Here is an 18,349-nt window from a genome sequence, read left to right as displayed (position 1 = left end):
ATGAAAAATCAACATATTCCAAAATGCACAGACCATTTAAATTCACAGCAGAACTTTGTACAAAATCTTAATAATGCTTAAGAAAGATCATTTGGTCCATTGATACTATATGAGAAAAATACATATATTCATGACAAAAGATAATAATAACAAATAAACCAAATACTTGGGCCGTTCTAATCTTAGTTACTTCTCAAATCAAAAGTAAACATTAAGAGATGAATAACATAAAAACTCACATTATCTAATTCACCTAAGTACACACACTATTAATATATAATACAAATAATCATATAATAGCCTATTGTAACTTATTCATTATAGTATTCTAGAAATTCTATTTTAATTTCAAACAGCAAGAAAAAATTTTAAATACCTCTTCCACAAAGCTGTCTTTCTTCTCTAGCATTTCTCGTAAAGTCTGAAGAATTTTAATGCACAATTTTTCTTCTTTTTCCATCAGTTTCTTTGTATGATTAATCAACCTTAAAACAAAACATTAAGCCTTAATAGGATAGTAATTTCTCTTTAAGTCAATATAATAGCATCATATACCAGAGGGAAAGAAATAATCACACCATTATTTTAGAGTATAAAGCAAACTAGATACATATCATCAAAATTTTAAAATTATACTCCAGCTTATAAACTTTGTATTATAAAACTTTTGCTTTATAGTCAGTATACCCCAGGGCTTCTCAAGTTTATTCAGTTAACATACTTCTAGTGGGACACAATACTCTAAAAAGACCAATGAAATGCTGATTATCTTTAAGTCTATCATGTGAACTAAAACAAGTTTATTAGGAAAGAAATATGAATATCTGCAGTATAGTACACTTTATTATATTATGCCATTCTATATTATTTTCCCTGTAGTATATCACATTAACTATATAATAGCAGCATACAACACTGGAGCCTTAGCATTAATGGGATGCTTTCCAGTTTCCACTAATAATAACTGCTATTTTTCACTGCTAGGGCTTGGTAGAAATTGGCAGTTTTCGTGATTAGAAGCAAAAAAAAAAAAAAAAAGTAAATTCAAGGTAGTCTATCCATTTACTATTCTTGCTATAATTTTGGCAAAGATTCTAATTAATTTTACAGTGGTGACCTCTGCAGTGGAGTTCTGTCAAGAGAAATATTTGAGGTCACAGTTATATAACATCTCCAAGAACTCAGAATCAAATAAGATGCTGAGAATCAGAATTTATAGCTTAGCACATACAACTCATGTTGTTAAAAAGCTGGTTCTCAAAACAACCCCGTGAGATATGTCCTCCTAGAAAAAAACAAAACCATGTAAAATATAATGGAATGATTTGATTTCAGTGACATAACGGGAATCCTATGGGACAGTGCCCCGAGGAAAAGTGAGCTTTCACTAGATAGTGGCTAGTCAGTGCTTATCAAGTGTCAGAGTGAAATATGAGCACTTTCCATGCATTTTCTCCACTTATCCTCACAGCAAGCCAAAGTCATATGTTAGGTTCTATTAACAGGCTAATTTTGCTAATGAGAAAACAGAGACCCAAAGAGGTAAAGCAACTTTCCTCTGGTTACACAATTGTTTAGTTGTGGGATCTGGAAATAGACCAGGTCCATCTGACTTCCAGTAGTCATGGATGGATGTGAGACCTGGACTATAAAGAAAGCTGAGCACCAAAGAATTGATGCTTTTGAACTGTGGTATTGGAGAAGACTTTTGAGAGTCCCTTGGATGGCAAGGAGATCAAACCAGTCCATCCTATAGGAAATCAGTCCTGAATACTCACTGGAAGGACTGATGCTGAAGGTGAAACACCAATACTTTGGCCACCATGCAAAGAACTGACTCATTGGATAAGACCCTGATGCTGGGAAAGATCGAAGACAGGAGGAGAAGGGGACAACAGAGGATGAGATGGTTGGATGGCATCACTGACTCGATGGACATGAGTTTGTGCAAGCTCTGGAGCTGGTGATGGACAGGGAAGTCTGACGTGCTGCAGTCCATGGGTTTGCAAAGAGTTGGACATGACTGAGTGACTGAACTGAACTGAACTGAACCTGACTTCAGAGTCAAAATTCTGAAGCACCACTCTGTGGAGACAGGACATCCCTCCACTGATGAAGGGAGCTCCTAGGTTACACACAGCTGTGTCTTATAAGAAATTAGAGCAGAGAGAAAGGCAAAAGTCATAAACTGGACAAAGCCATTACATTTTGTTGGGGAGCTGCCTAGGGCTGACCAGAGAAGGTTTCAGAAACAATGTAACATTTAGCTATGAAGATTTCACCTGGCAGGAAACAGTGGAGAGAAATGATTTCAAAGGGAATGGAAAAAAGAGCAGAGGCAGAAAAGCTGATGTCATGTCCAGGAAATAAGTATACTCTAACTGCCAGCTGACAGCTAAAGACATGGAAAAGAAGAGTGTAAAAAGTGCAGTCTGAAAAGAAAGAACTGGGAATATTATGCTAAAGAGTCTGGAATTTATAGAAAATAGAGCACCACTGTGTTAAAGGAGCTGAATGATCCTGCCTACCTGTTAAAATGACGGCAGTGGGGACAAGGGCATGGAAGCGTGAGAACAAGTAAGAGATGAACAGGGCACACAATGGGGAAAGGGCATAAGAAGCAATACAGAAATAAAATAGCCATGACCTGGCAAACAATGGCATACAGGAAGCAGAAAAACAGAAGGAAGGGAGATCACAGATCCCTAAAATGCATGAGCTGGGTTAGTAGGTGGGCAATGGTGATGGACAGGGAGGCCTGGCGTGCTGCGATTCATGGGGTCGCAAAGAGTCGGACATGACTGAGCGACTGAACTGAACTGAACTAATGACAGTTTTAAATGACACCTATTTCATGTTGGGAAGGAATAGTGATTTCCTCTTAGACTTGTTACATCTGGGCAGGGCGCTATATGTCCATGTGGTCAGGCACATTTATTGGTAGAAAGTTCTCCTGGCAAGAAACAAAAAGCCTCTCTGAAAGAGAGTTATTCAGTTTTTTTCCTACAGACTGTGCTGTCCTTAGCTGCTCAATCTTGTCTGACTCTTTACGACCCCATGGACTGTAGCCCGCCAGGATCCTCTGTCCACGAGAATTCTCCAGGCTAGAATACTGGAGTGGGTTGCCATGTCCTTCTATAGGGGATCTTCCTGACCCAGGGATTGAACCCAGGTATCCTGCATTGTGGGCAAATTCTTTACCATCTGAGCCACCAGGGAAGCCCAAGAATATTGGAGTGGGTAGCCTATCTGTTTTCCAGGGGATCTTCCTGACCCAGGAATCAAACCAGGGTCTCCTGCATTGTAGGCAGATTCTTTACCAGCTGAGCTACCAAGGAAGCTCATGAAAATCATTTGGTAGACACTAAATTTCTTTTGACATTTTTCTCTCTTAGGCTATTTCCATTTTCTTCTTTAGAGAAAATATTTAATTCACTAACCATTTGAAAATATTGGTAGGAATAAATGAATACTTTCTTGGGATTTATACAAAGTATTCATCTATCAAATAATGTTTGGTTGAATTAGATCATTTGGCTTTCAAATTTTCTGTATCTAAGTAAAGAGTAAGCTTCACAAAACAATTCGCCATACAAATACATGAATGTGAATGTATTTATACAATGATCACAAAAAGTTACCTTTACTATATGAGATACATGCTGATATTTTATATTCTTTCCCAATTCTTTTTTACAAATCAGTGGTTTCCTCTTCATAAGTCACATCCCGTAATTTGGGAAACATTAAGCTTCTCCTTCATAAGAGAGGAGTAAGTGTGGATATTAATGAACTACATGCAGCCACCATAAAAGCCAATTCTTACAATGACCTATTCTCTTCTCTCTCACTACATGTGACTAATGTGTAATCTGGTCCTTTCCTGGGGGTTAGCCCTGACATTCTCCAGCAGACTCATCTGACTCAAAAAGTTCCAATAATTAAATTCATCTGAGGAAGTCAGAGGGCCCCTTAAGACCTACAGCAATTAACGATGTTGAATTCTAATTTTATTATAATAGATATCCTTGCAAATAAAACTCTTGGCTCTTCCCAGAATTATGCAAAAGTAAACAGATATCCCTGAGCCTCAAGCCATGCTACAATCACTCACATACAACGGCATAAAAATCCTTTCTCTAACCACTAAACTATGTGTGAGTTTCTCTTCCTCCATCCGAATGAAGGACCTGTGATACATTCTCAGTATCATGTCATTCTGCTTCTCTCCTTTGAATTTACCTAATATTGCAACAGACTTGCTTCATCTTCAGCACAGGTCAATATTTTCTTGACATTTTGAGTTACTTTACATCACCTTCTCACACACCTATATCCTTAAGTTCTAGACCAGAATTTTATTTGAGATCGTTGAAATGTTCTATAACTGTGCTGTCTTAGTTGTTGGCCAGTAGCTACCTAGGGCTACTGAGTATTTAACATGTGGCAAATGTCGACTGAGGGACTAAATATTTTATCTGTGTTGTAATGAATTTAAACTTTCATATTAATAGCCATGTATAGTTATCGTATTGACACTAATTCTTGACACTGCATCAGCAAACTCTTTCTCTCAAAGGCAAAACAGTAAATAGCTTAGGCTCTGGAGGCCATGCAGACTAGGCCACTAGTCAGTTCTGCTGTAATAGTATGAAAGTAGCCACTGATGACAATACGTAAATGAATATGTGTGGCTGTGTTTCAATAAAACTTTGGTTGCAAAAATTATCAATGGCTTGTGGGCCAGAATTGGGCAGACAATCACTTGTCTAGACCATCAAGCCTCTGGGATATAGCTATAGCATCATATGAATATCCTGGAGTTAAAAATCTCACATTTATTGCCTACTTTTTAACCTGTTATATATACGTTGATATATATTCATGGGAGAATAAGTATATTTGTCAAAGACCCTTTTTATACTAGACAACACCTCTACTTTTTTTTTTTTCCAGTGGTTTCCACAGTCAGCAGTTTGCAGACACTCTAGACCTCTTCATTTAAAAATGCTTATTAGAAGGCTGGTTAGTACCCAGACAAGCCCACTCTTCCCAGGCTTCTTAAGATACAGTGATCAAGAGTAAAGAATTCCTGATTTTGGCCATAATGGAGAAATTCCACCTGCTCTTCAACATGATCCCTACAGTCAGTTCTTCTCACCCCATACCTCTTTTTCTCTCCCCAAATCCCAACTTTAACTGGTAAAAGAAAGAAACACACTTCCTGTGTCCACTCATCCTTCAATTTCTGCCTCACTATGTCACAGTCAATAGAGGAGGCTTTGAGACCGTTTTAGCCATATTCTCAACCATACAGAAGAGGCTGTGACAAATAACGGTCAAGGGGGTTGCAGCTTCTTCTGACCCTTCATCCAGATTCTCTCCCCAAGGAGCCCACGTACCTCTGCCTGGCCATCTTGAGTCAACATGCGATTACTTGCACAAATCATTCAGTGAAGGGTCCTCCGCATTAGGATGCATCTTTCTGGAGCTGCCTAAAACTTTCTCTCACAACTGCTTACATTTCCTTGAGAACTGCTCCTTTATCATTAAAATGAAAATATTCTAGGATAACACACCCACTGCAACAGACCTGACAATACCACAAAAATGCTAAGAGAAATACATAAATGAAAGAGCTTTAGATGAGCATCATCAAAGCAGCGTGGCTGAGTGCCGGGTCGAGACTTAACAGCTGGTTACCGAAGCACACCTGGGCCTCAGTTTTCTCATCTCTAAAATGAGGCCCAATCTCTCAGCACATTTGTACCGATTAGATACCATGGGTAAGCATACACAGGACAATAGCCCACATAGTAAGACCTCAATAAATGCTAGTTCCCTTTCCCTCCTCTTTCTCTTAAGGAAAATCAGTGACCTTAAACTAGAATCTTTTAAAAGTTCACACCATATAGCTACAGAAAGGACTCAGAACAAAGATATTCTTTTATGATATTTTGTGCCCAATGATACATTTCATTTTCAGTAAATGTTAATAAATATGATAACCTGAAAATCACCAAAACAAAATTTCCACTGAATCACACGAATGATTTTGGAAATACATTTGCAGGGATTTTAGACGCTTCACATGCTCTGTGGACTGTCATGAGGCACCAGCAGTGTCAGAAAACAGGGATGTCAGAGGCAGGCTCGGTGCGGCAGCACCTGCAGTATCTCGCTGAACCCACTTACTTCGACATGAAAGCGCCACATCTTATTCTCGCGTCGCTTCCCTCAGGAAACAGCAGTTCTGGGCTGTACAAGACATCAACCAACACTGAGAATTCAGCCTGCATCATCGGGCTGAACTGTTGCTCCAAGGAGGCCACTACATCCTAAGGAGTAAAGCACAAGAGAAGACATGTGAAGACCTGACTCAGATTTCATCCTTTAAAAATAGGACAAGCTTATGAATACTAACCAAAAATGAGATGTGGGACTTTCAGAGAAGAGGTACCCTACTTCCCAAAGCACTGGATACGTGTGCTTTAAGCAGAGGCTGGCCTTCTGTCTAAATACTTCCTGGATCTCCTTTTTCATTTATATGATAAAGGAGGAGTGGGTAGCTATAGATTTCTAAGAATATACAGGAAAGATAAAAAGTCAGTAAAGCCACTGCTACAAGTACGGCAGTGTCTGGGACTGTAATACAGATAGTGCAAAAGTGAAAGTGAAAGTCTCTGTCATGTCCAGCTCTTTGCGACCCCATGGAATAAACAGTCCACGGAATTCTCCAGGCCAGAATACTGGAATAGGTAGCTGTTCCCTTCTCCAGCGGATCTTCCAGACCCAGGAATCAAACCTGGGTCCCGTGCATTGCAGGCGGGTTCTTTACCAACTGAGCAACCACAGACAGTACAGGTATTCATCAAACTGGAGTTAGAGTATGCTCAGGGAACAGCTAAGAAAGACTTCATGTGTGTCACTGGTCACCTGAAACTGACCAGTTTTTTCCAGTGGGGGAAATTCCCTGATATATTACCTGAAGCAGTATTAGTACTATACAAGGGTTTGATGACATTTAATAGCATTTTTAAATTATACTTTTTGACAGACACTATTGATCATCTACCAGTAGCCTTTCCTCATCCCTTTCCTTGCTAACAGAATCTCCATGTTTGTTCTCAGTCAGGCAACAACACTGTCAGGGAGAGGAGCCCCTGCCCACCTCCCCTAGAGTCAAGGTTGATTAAGCCAGTCATGGTCATTCCATATCCCCTGCCAACAACTGGTTAGGCGTGATTCTGTGACACAGTCTTGACCAATGAGATATCAAGTGAAGTCTGCTGAGTGTGAGGGTGTGTATGGAGCTGGGGAGTGGGCAGGGCAGATTCTTTAGAAACTATCTATGGCTTCTAAAATAGCCTCAGAGTGTGAAAATTCAAAGTACAAGGCAGCCCTCAAAGGACCTTTGAAGACCAGCCTTACGCTGAAAGTCCACAGACTAATGGTGGTTGAGACCCCAACCAATAAAGCTACTGAATTAAACACCTCAGGAAGAGCCCTAGTTTCAGACTTCTTGCGTGTGAAAATATATATTTTTTATTATTTAAGCCACTTTTCTCTGTTAATTATAGCTGAAAGCAGTCAACTGACATGTTGCTTAAATTAACTATAAGCAATGATAATTTATTGAACATTATTTAATGATGAAAGCCTCCCCTTTTTGTTTTAAAATTAACTAAGAAAACAAACTGAAAAAAAAACCCAACACTCACATAAAGCAATACTTTATTTGCTCATAACTGTGGCTTTATTCTCTTAAGCAGAAAACTGACTGCCAATTGCTTATTGTTACTCTCAACATATATTTCTAAGTTATTTTCTTCCTGGTAGTCTCTTGATTCCTTATGACTAGATTTCAGGAGTTAACTTTTGTTTAACTCTTTCCTTCCCTTTTAGAAAAAGTGATAATTTCTCCTTCAATTACTAAATAAGTTTTCTGAGAAATTCCTCATAATAGTTGAGAGAGACTACCAGGGAGGAAAAAAAAAATCACATACACAGAAACTAGATATTATACAAAGGCGAGAAGAGAATATGGTTATCAAATGTGACCACAGTTATCGTAGTTAAGAAAACATCACTATAACATACCTCTCTTTCAGATTACCTCTCAACTTCATTTCATTCTCTAAATAAACTGTGTCCAGGCATCTATGATGTCAGACTTTATCTCCTATTTCAATCATGGGTCAACTACGTAATCTCTTTAATTCATTTTTTTCCCCAATGTGAAAACCCAGGATAATGATACTAGCAATTACATAGGCTGTACAATAGCCTCTACAATGTTTTGTAATAATCTATAATGGAAAATAATCTGAAAAATGATCACTGATATACACCTGAAGCTAATACAACACTGCAAATTAACTATGTGAAATAGTTGCTTAATCATGTCCAGCTAGCTCTTTGGGACCCCATGGACTGCAGCCCAACAGACCCCTCTGTCCATGGAACTCTCCAGGCAAGAATACCCAGGTGGGTTGCCATTCCCTTCTCCAGGGGATCTTCCGGACCCAGGGATGGAAACCGGTTCTCCTGCATTGCAGGCAGATTCTTTACTGTCTGAGCCACCAGGGAATCTCTCATTACCCCCCAAATTAAGTATGCTTCATTTTAAAAATGGCTTAAAAAGCTAAAAAAGAAAAAACAGCCTCTAACATGTACTGGCCACTCCTTAATGTAGTAATCATTGAATACCAGTTAGCTGCAATCATCACCTGGAGAATCCCAGGGACGGGGGAGCCTGGTGGGCTGTTGTCTCTGGGGTCTCACAGAGTCGGACATGACTGAAGTGACTTAGCAGCAGCAGCAATCATCACCATGTTGCTAAATTCAGTGGTTACTTTTCTGTCCTCATCTTACCTAAGCATTTACACACTGTTTCTGATTCGTCAAACACTTTCTACTCTTGGTTCTGTAACATCACTTTTTTCCTTGTTTTCCATCTATGTCCTGACTAGTCCTTTACCAAATTCCTGGTCCTTTCTCTTCTATATCTACAGTTTCTGTGAGGAACCTCATGAAATTGCATGGTTTTGACATCATATGTATGCTGAAAATTCCCACAATTATATTTCCTGCATTGATATCTTTCCAAACCACCCCAGACCCATACATCCATCTGTCTGTTTGACACATCCATATAGATACTGACATAGGCATCTCACACTTAAGATCTGCCATACAGAATCTTTGGATTCCAACTCTCCCATCCTTCCTTACCTTAGCAAATGATCTAATCATGTTATACCAAGGCTCATCCTTGATTTCTCTTTCCAACAATCCACAACTCTCCCATCCATCCACCAAGCCCCAGTGGCTCTAGGACCAACTATATCCAAAATTTATTATCTTCATCACTATCACTACCCCCTTAAGCCAAGCAACCATTACCTTTTACGTGAATTAATGCAATAACTGGTGAACTAGACTCACTGCTTCTGTCTGGACCCGATAGTCAATTCACCACTCGAAATCCACAGTGTTTTTTTAAAGGTAAACCGAGTCATCCCTATTTTCTGCTAAAAATCCCCAATGATTTTCCATCACATTTAGAATAAAGCCAAACACTTTATCATGCATGGCAGTCTCTACGTGATTTGGCTCCTTATTTCATAATACTCTCTTCCTTTGCTCACATCTGCCCCAATGGGATTCTCTTGGTTTCTCAAATCCCCAACTTCATTCCTGCCAAAGCATCACTGCATTTACTTTTCCTTTCCCATAAAGCTCTCTTTGAATAGACTCTTCCTCCTCATTTGGGTGTCAACGTCTTCTCGATGGAGAAGCACTCCCTCACTACAGGATCACTCTCCCAGTGACGCTCCATCAAACTGTTATCATGATTTACTCACAGAAGTTTTAATTATCTAACATTATATCATTTACTTAATGGGTTACAATGCATTTTCCATGAGGATACAGACCTCATGGTTCTATCTCCAGTACTTAACACAGTGGCTGGTACAGAGTATTCATCAAATATATATTTATTAAATGATTGCCACTGACTATGCTAAAATAAGTTGAAAGCATGCCCTCTCTATGCTGGTTGACATGACAATCTCTCCCCTGAAATGTCTGCTCCCCTGTCTCTCATAAACCTGCTTACCTCCTTTCTGACTGTGCCTTTTTTCCCTCATTTTATTTGGCCATTCTGCAACTTTTAGGCTAATTTATTTAGCCTAAAAAAATGTTCTTTGTTTTTCCTATCACTATACTCTTTCTTTTAGCAACACCAACCAACTATTACCTCCAAATATTGACCTACCTTCCAATACATTCAGTAGCCAATAAATCTATTCACTGTGTGTTCAATGAGCACAGCCAAGATCCTTTTACTGTATTCTCTCCTTCCTTCTGACAGTCTAGGGACTACAATGTCACCTAGTCTCCAATCATCATGCCTCTTCAATGTCCCTCATGCTCCCTATCTCCATCTAAGAACCACCAGGTCTGTCGACCCTGCCTTCAATTTTTTTATAATTTTATTTAGTTAGTTATTTTTGGCTGTGCTGGGTCTTCATTGCTGTGCACGGGCTTTCTCTAGTTGTGTCAAATGGGGGCGACTATATTCATCTATTAAAACTTAATCTTCACCAAGTAATCTACTCATTACCTCTTATAATATTTATTCCAGTTCATGTTGTGACCATTCTCCATGCCAAAAACCTTCCTCAAGCCATACTCCAGTTTATGCCATGAAATCTTTCACTGGTTATGTGAGTGGGAAGGTATCTCCTATGGGCCGAATTGCGTCCCTCTCAAAATTCATACGATAAAGCCCTAATCCTGGTGCTTTGAGGCTTCCCAGATGGTGTTAGCAGTAAAAAAAAAAAAAAAAAAAAAATCCACCTGACAATGCAGGAGATGCAAGAGATGTGGGTTCAATCCCTGCGCCAGGAAGATCCCCTGAAGAAGGGAATGGCAACCCACTCCAGTATTCTTGCCTGGGGAATTCCCGGCAGAGGAGCCTGGCAGGGCTACAGCCCACGGGGCCGCAAAGACGGACACAACTGAGTGGCTGAGCACAGCACATACACAGCGATGCTTCAGGATGTGACTATATTTGGAGTCAGGGCCTTTAAAGAGGTAATTCAAGAAAAATGAATTCATATGGATGGGCTCTACTTCGAAATGACCAGGGGCCTTACAAGAAGCAATTAGGACAAAGAAGTGTATGTGCACAGAGGGAAGACCACATGAGGACACGGAGACAAGCATGCCACCTGTGAGCCAAGGAGAAAGACCTCAGAAGAAAACAAACCTGCCAGCGCCTCGATCTTGAATTTCTAGCTCCAGAGCTGTGAGAAAGACATTTCTGTCGGTTAAACCACCCAGGCTGTGGTATTTCATGATGGCAGTCCGGGTAGATTAATATAATGCCTCTCTTTACTCAGTGTCCCAGAATGTCCAGGCCAAACACAGAAGTGGGATACTATGCAAATAATTTGGGAGTAAAGGTGCTCACACCATTCTCATCAAAGAAATATAAAAGGATATTGAGACATGAACTGAAGCAAGGTTGTAAAATATTTATTACATGGGTCTTTACAGTAAATTATTCTACTAAATGTGTTACAGTTATTATTTTGATATTAAGACCCATTACCTCACTGCCAGAACACATTAAATAATACCTACTCAAAAAGAAAAAAAGAAAGACTCCCAACAACTTCTATCTGGAAGCAATGTTTTAAAAAGGATAGTGTCAGTTGGACACTGGAAAGCAAAGCCTGGTACCCAACTAGAATTTGATAGTTTTAACCATAATTTATGTGGCCACATATATTAAAATACTAATTTACAAAATATTAATGTCATTTCATGCTCTTATTGTACCTGTAACTTTTCAATAATATTTCTGTAATCCCAAGAAGGCCCTCCAAGAGCTTCCTTAAAGCGTGGTCCAGAGCGAGCTGATAGTCTCCAGCCCATGGCTGCTCTCTGCACCATGTTTGAATGACTCTTCATGAAAAGAGTATTTACTTGGCTGTCCAAATCCACTGGAATGGCAATTCCACGATTCTTTGCTGAAAAAGAAAGATTTAAACAGTTTCCTCTTAATTTGACTAAAGTTACTTGCCTGGTATCAAAACAATTCAGATAGAACAAATACAAAAGAAAAAAAATGAGACAAATTCTGATATGTAATGTAAAGCATGGTGATTATAGTTAGCCATACTATAGCGTATATTTGAAAGTTCCTAAGAGAGTAGATCTTAAATGTTCCCATTATAAGAAAAAAAATTATGACTGTGAGATTAACTAAATTCATTGTAGTAATCATTTCACAGTATATACATATATCAATGACAATATTATATGCCAATTATATCTCAATGAAATGGGGAAAAAAAGAAAACTATCAAACCTTCAAGTTCTGCCATTAAATTATTTTACACAACTACAAAAGTGTTTAACTTGAAAGTGTCTCAGTTCTTAAGACCAATGATTAAAATACACTCATTAAACATTCAAGAACTTATTTGATTTCTTGATGGTTAATGTTTAAAATATACTTTATACAGCATCAATATGGGAAAACACTGTGTAACAGTCATATATATTTGTACCTTCCTAGATGCAGAAGACAATTAAAAAGCAGATAGAAAATATATGACGAAATCCTGCCAGTCCATTTTATAAATATAATTCTTGTGTATATGTGTATGCACACACATGTAAAATGCACAAAACTGCATAGGGTGCAGCTTGCTTGGGGCTGGTGCATGGGGATGACCCAGAGAGATGTTGTGGGGAGGGAGGTGGGAGGGGGGTTCATGTTTGGGAACGCATGTAAGAATTAAAGATTTTAAAATTTAAAAAAAATAAAAAATTAAAAAAAAAAATTAAAAAAAAATTGAGAAGTATGAGAAAATATGCATTGGAAAATAGTACACAGTACATATTCTTCTTTCGAAGATCCACTGAAATTTGTATTTTAATAGACATAGTTTTTCCTGGGTGGCTCAGATGGTAAAGAATCTCCCTGCAATGGAGGACACCCAGGTTGAATCCCTGGGTTGGGAAGATCCCCTGGAGAAGGTAATGGCTACCCACTCCAGTATTCTTGCTTGGAGAATTCCATGGACAGAGGAATCTGGTGGGCTACAGTCCATGGGGTCGCAAAGAGTCAGACGTGACTGACACTTTCACTTTCATTTCATATGACAATACTGAAAAACAAGATTGCTTGCCAAAAAAAAAATACAGAAACGTTGAGGTATTTTTGCAAGCAGAATGAAGATGAGATTGGTCCATCAGAGAAAGAAGAGAAGAAATTGCTCTGCAAGAGATTAGAGTTAGAACAGGCCTTCCTAGGTTCCCAGCCAAACAATACATAGAGTGGACATGGGAGGTGGGATAGTCAGCTGGCAACTCCAGAAAGAACAACATCTGAATAGCTGAAGTTCAAGCCCTCCTCTCTCTGACGAGCATAAACAGAGTGACAGGCAGCAGAGGATTTTACCCAGAGGATAAAGTTAGAGAAATGCAGAAATGTTCTCTCAAGAAACAAGAATACGTGCCTGAAAGGATGCCAAATGAAGGCGTTAGGGATTGACAGAGAAGCTGAATAGGGCTGGAAGTAACTCCAAACATCCTGATCAAATAAGAAGAAGAATGCAGGGGAGAGGGAGGTTTTTAACACCAGTAAAAAGAGAAAATATATCAAAGATTTCAACCCATGGGGAAAAACCTTCTGATTTTAACACTTGTTAGTACTTCCAGGTTGTTTTCTTTCTCTCTCTCTCTCTCTCTCTCTCTCTCTCTCTCTCTCTCACACACACACACACACACACACACACACACACACACACACACGTACACTACAAGAAAGCCTGTGTATCATTTTGGGAGGGCTTCCCTGGTGGGTTAGATGGTAAAGAATCTGCCTATAATGCAGGATACCCAGGTTCATTTCCTGAGTGAGGAAGATACCTTGGAGAAGGGAATGGCTACCCACTTCTGTATTCTTCCCTCATCCAGAGTTCAGGGTAAGCCTTGTCATTTACATGAGAAAGCTAGTAGAGAAACAGACTCTCAAAACTGCAGTGGAAGCCCGTGCAGGTCATTTATAGATCTTTGTAAATATGACATACCACCACGAATCACAGGGAAAAGCAAGAACATCAGAATAGCCCTGGGACTTCCCTGACTGTCCACTGGTTAAGGGTCTGCCTTGCAGTGTGGGGGACACCAGTTTGATCCCTGGTCCAGGAAGATTCCACATGGCTTGGAGCAATTAAGCCCATGGCCACAACTACTGAGCCTGCTCGCCTAGAGCCTGTGCACTAGAGAAAACTGGTGAGAAGAGAAAAACAAATATCACATATTAATGTATATATGTGGAATCTAGAAAATGGTACAGATGATCTTGTTTGTAAAGCAGAAATAGAGGCACAGATGTAGAGAACAAACGTACAGACACCAAATGGGAAAGGCAGTAAGATGAATTGGGAGACTGGGATTGACACGTATGCGCTTCTAGGAATAAAACAGACTATCTAATGAGAACCGACTGTACAGCTCAGGGAACTCTACTCAGGGCTCTCTGGTGACCTAAATGGAAAGGAAATTCAAAAAAGAGAGGGCATTTATATACGCACAGCTGATTCACTCTGCTGTACAGTAGAAACTTACACGACACTGTAAAGCAAGAATACTCCAATAAAAACTAATTAAAACAAACACAGGGAAGCACACAGAAAAAATTCAAATAATTCTAATTATTGTCCTCAGAAACTGTGAGCACACATCACCTTCAAAAAAATGGAAAATAAAAATAAGAAAGCAGTCTTGGAACTTAAAATGATTGCACAGATTGTACAAAAGAAATTTCAAAATTGGCTGAAAAAGATAGGAATAAGGACCCCCTGGTGGCTCAGGTGGTAAAGAATCTGCCTGCAGTGCAGGAGACCCAGGTTTGATCCCTGAGTTGGAAAGATCCCCTAGAGAATGAAATGGCTATCCACTGCAATATTCTTGCCTGGAAAATTCCATGGACACAGTAGCCTGGCATGCTACAGTCCACGGGGTTGCAAAAAGTCAGACATGACGGAGCAACTAACTAATACTTTAATAACTGGGAAAGTCAAGGAAACTTCCACAACACAAAGCATAAAAGAGTCAAAGGGACAATATAAAGAAGATGAAAAAGATGGAAACACTTTGTTAAAAAAAAAATAGTACATCTAGAATTACTGTGGTGCTAAATGGAATAAGCATTTGTTACCTAGAAAATTCACTCATGTGAAAAGACTTGAAGACTCATAATAATAGATGAAGTATTATAATAGACCATATTTTAAATAAAATGTGTGAGTGTTAGTCATTCAGTCATGTCCAACTCCCCTGGACTGTGGCCCACCATGCTCCTCGGTCCATGGGATTCTCCAGACAAGAATACTGGAGGGGGTTGCCATTTCCTTCTCCATTAAATAAAATAACTATGCATAAAAATGAGTCCAGGGGAAACCAAAACAGAGAGAAAATGAAATAGGGAGGGTCACCCAGGAAGTCAAATATCTAATAAATGTAAGCTCCGGAAAGAAACATCCGAGACAATGGAAGAGAAGAAATGATTAAGAAAATATAGAAGACAATTAATTACTTTGAGTTGAAAAAAAAATGCAAGTCTTAACTGAAACAGTCTACTGTGTGTGTTAAATAGGATTAAATAACCATATTGTTCATATTCTAACTGGACTTCCTTGGTGGCTCAGACAGTAAAGTGCCAGCTATGTGGGAGACCTGGGTTTGATCCCTGGGTCAGGAAGATCCCGTGGAGAAGGAAATGGCAACCCACTCCAGTACTCTTGCCTGGAAAATTCCATGAACTGAGGAGCATGATAGGCTACAGTCCATGGGGTCCCAAAGAGTCGGACACAACTAAGCGACTTCACTTTCACTTTCACAGTGTCAGACTTCATTTTTGGGGGTTCCAAAATCACTGCAGATGGTGATTGCAGCCATGAAATTAAAGGACACTTACTTCTTGGAAGGGAAGTTATGACCAACCTAGATAGCATATTCAACAGCAGAGACATTACTTTGCCGACTAAGGTCTGTCTAGTCAAGGCTATGGTTTTTCCATTGGTCATGTATGGATGTGAGAGTTGGACTGGGAAGAAGGCTAAGCACCAAAGTTAATGCTTTTGAACTGTGGTGCTGGAGAAGACTCTTGAGAGTCCCTTGGACTACAAGGAGATCCAACCAGTCCATTCCAAAGGAGATCAGTCCTGGGTGTTCTTTGGAAGGAATGAAGCTAAAGCTGAAGCTCCAGTACTTTGGCTACCTCATGCGAAGAGTTGACTCACTGGAAAAGACTCTGATGCTGGGAGGGACTGGGGGCAAGAGGAGAAGGGGACGACAGAGGATGAGATGGCTGGATGGCATCACCAAGTCGATGGACGTGAGTTTGAGTGAACTCCGGGAGTTGGTGATGGACAGGGAGGCCTGGTGTGCTGTAATTCATGGGGTAGGAAAGAGTTGGACACGACTGAGCGACTGAACTGAACTGAACTGAAGATATTTCATTGTATTTCAGAACAGAATACAAACGTCACAAGTCATAATAATGCAGACCAGTAATCTATAAAGCAATCACTGGAACACGAAGTGGGAAAAAAAAAGGTGAAAAATGAAGTGTTAATTTCCTGATTTTCCACATTGTGAAGATAAAACATTATTTAGACCTGTTATTCAAGGGATAGGGATAAAAAGATATTCTTTAAAGTTAAAATAATAATCACTAGAAGATTTCTTTAATGGAAATAGGAGGGAAGGAATAAAAAGAAATGAGAGTGAGTGAGAATGACAGGATCTGGCTTGCTTCATATAATAGAAGGAAAGTAACAGCAGTGGCAATACTATTTCTCTTGGTGAAAATTTTGTGATGCTCAGAGATACTTAAAAACTTCTTTGAACATATATAATTTTAGCTGCCAAGACAAAAAATTCCCAATTTAGACAGGAGCTCGAGCTAAAGTTTTAAGGAAACAATAACAGCTCTAACCCAACCCTAAATGATCAACTGTACTACTGTCCAAATTTCCCAAGTGAATACTTTCCTAATATTCCTTATAAATTTCCCTTTTCCACAGCATACAATGTCTCTGCTTCTGTCCATCACATACAGCAAAGCAAATGCACTCCAGTCCCATCTGAAGGACCAACAGCCTCAAAATGGCCAAGCTGCACATCTGTTTTAAATACTTAATTCTTACTTGACTGATTCACCCATAATGACTGCTTCACACATATGCTGGGTTTGCTCTAAACATTCAAAAGTCTAACAGAAGACAATATTCCTTATATGTTATTTTCTAAGCAACAGAAAATAAGAAAAATTATAGAACTTAAAGTGTTAGTTACTCAGTCGTGTCTTGACTCTTTGCAAGCCCATGGACTGCAGCCTGCCAGGCTCCTCTGTCCATGGTTAATACATGCTTCTGAACTGCTGTGCTGGAGAAGACTCTTGAGAGCCCCTCAGGCAGCAAGGAGATCAAACCAGTTAATCCTAAAGGAAATCAACCCTGAATGAATATTCATTGGAAGGACTGATGCTGAAGCTTTAACACTTTTGCCACCTGATGTGAAGAGTCAACTCATTGGAAAAAGACTCTGATGCTGGAAAAAATTGAGGGCAGGAGGAAAAGCAGGCGACAGAGGATGAGATGGTTGGATGGCATCACTGACTCAATGGGCATTAGTCTGAGCAAACTCTGGGAGATAGTGAAGGACAGGGAAGCCTGGCATGCTACAGTTGGGGACACAAAGAGTCAGACACAACTTAGCAGCTGAACAAAAACAACATAAAACTTAAAACTGCTGAAAACATATTGCAACCCAGTTTTCACAAATATTTAAACAAAGGGGATAGATTTACCTCCCCTTTAGTAACCAGATATGTTAGATACAACTAACCATCAAATGAGTGTGTGCTGCTATGAATACAACTTACACAAAGATGTACCTAAAAAGTATTTTTCTAATGACACCAGCGAAGATGTAATCCAATGGTGTGTGAGTGCATGCTACACTGCTCCAGTCATGTCTGACTCTTTGCAACCTTATGGACTGCAGCCCGCCAGGCTCCTCTGTCCATGGGATTCTCCAGGTAAGAATACTGGAGTGGGTTGCTGTGCCCTCCTTCAGGATATCTTCCTAATCCAGGGATCGAACCCACATCTCTTACATCTCCTGCACTGGCAGGCAGGTTATTTACCACTAGTGCCACCTCAGGATGTGAAGCCCCCCTATCAGTGTGGTCAAGAAAATCTCATCCCCTACCCCCTCCTCATACATCCCATGAGCTGCTACCACTATTACACTA

At 39.7% G+C, this 18,349-nt stretch overlaps 1 protein-coding gene across 2 annotated transcripts in view; it reads right to left on the bottom strand.

Moving 5' to 3' along the window:
- ITPR2 (inositol 1,4,5-trisphosphate receptor type 2) overlaps positions 1-18,349 on the bottom strand; it is a 596,562-nt gene that overhangs the window by 265,493 nt on the left and 312,720 nt on the right. For both annotated transcript variants that reach the window (XR_001918100.1, XM_005680737.3), the window contains exons 35-37: positions 11,854-12,044; positions 6,196-6,338; positions 377-485 (exon numbers count right to left, since the gene is read on the bottom strand). Coding sequence is in view for 1 of the 2 variants with exons in the window: in XM_005680737.3 (XP_005680794.2) it covers positions 377-485; positions 6,196-6,338; positions 11,854-12,044 (443 nt within the window). In the remaining variant the exon portion in view is untranslated. The remainder of the gene's footprint in view (positions 1-376; positions 486-6,195; positions 6,339-11,853; positions 12,045-18,349) is intronic.

The sequence above is a fragment of the Capra hircus genome, chromosome 5 (genome assembly GCF_001704415.2).
Source record: "Capra hircus breed San Clemente chromosome 5, ASM170441v1, whole genome shotgun sequence".
NCBI lineage: Eukaryota > Metazoa > Chordata > Mammalia > Artiodactyla > Bovidae > Capra > Capra hircus.
Note: the sequence above shows the minus strand (reverse complement) of the source record. Positions and strands in the feature narration are given on the sequence as shown.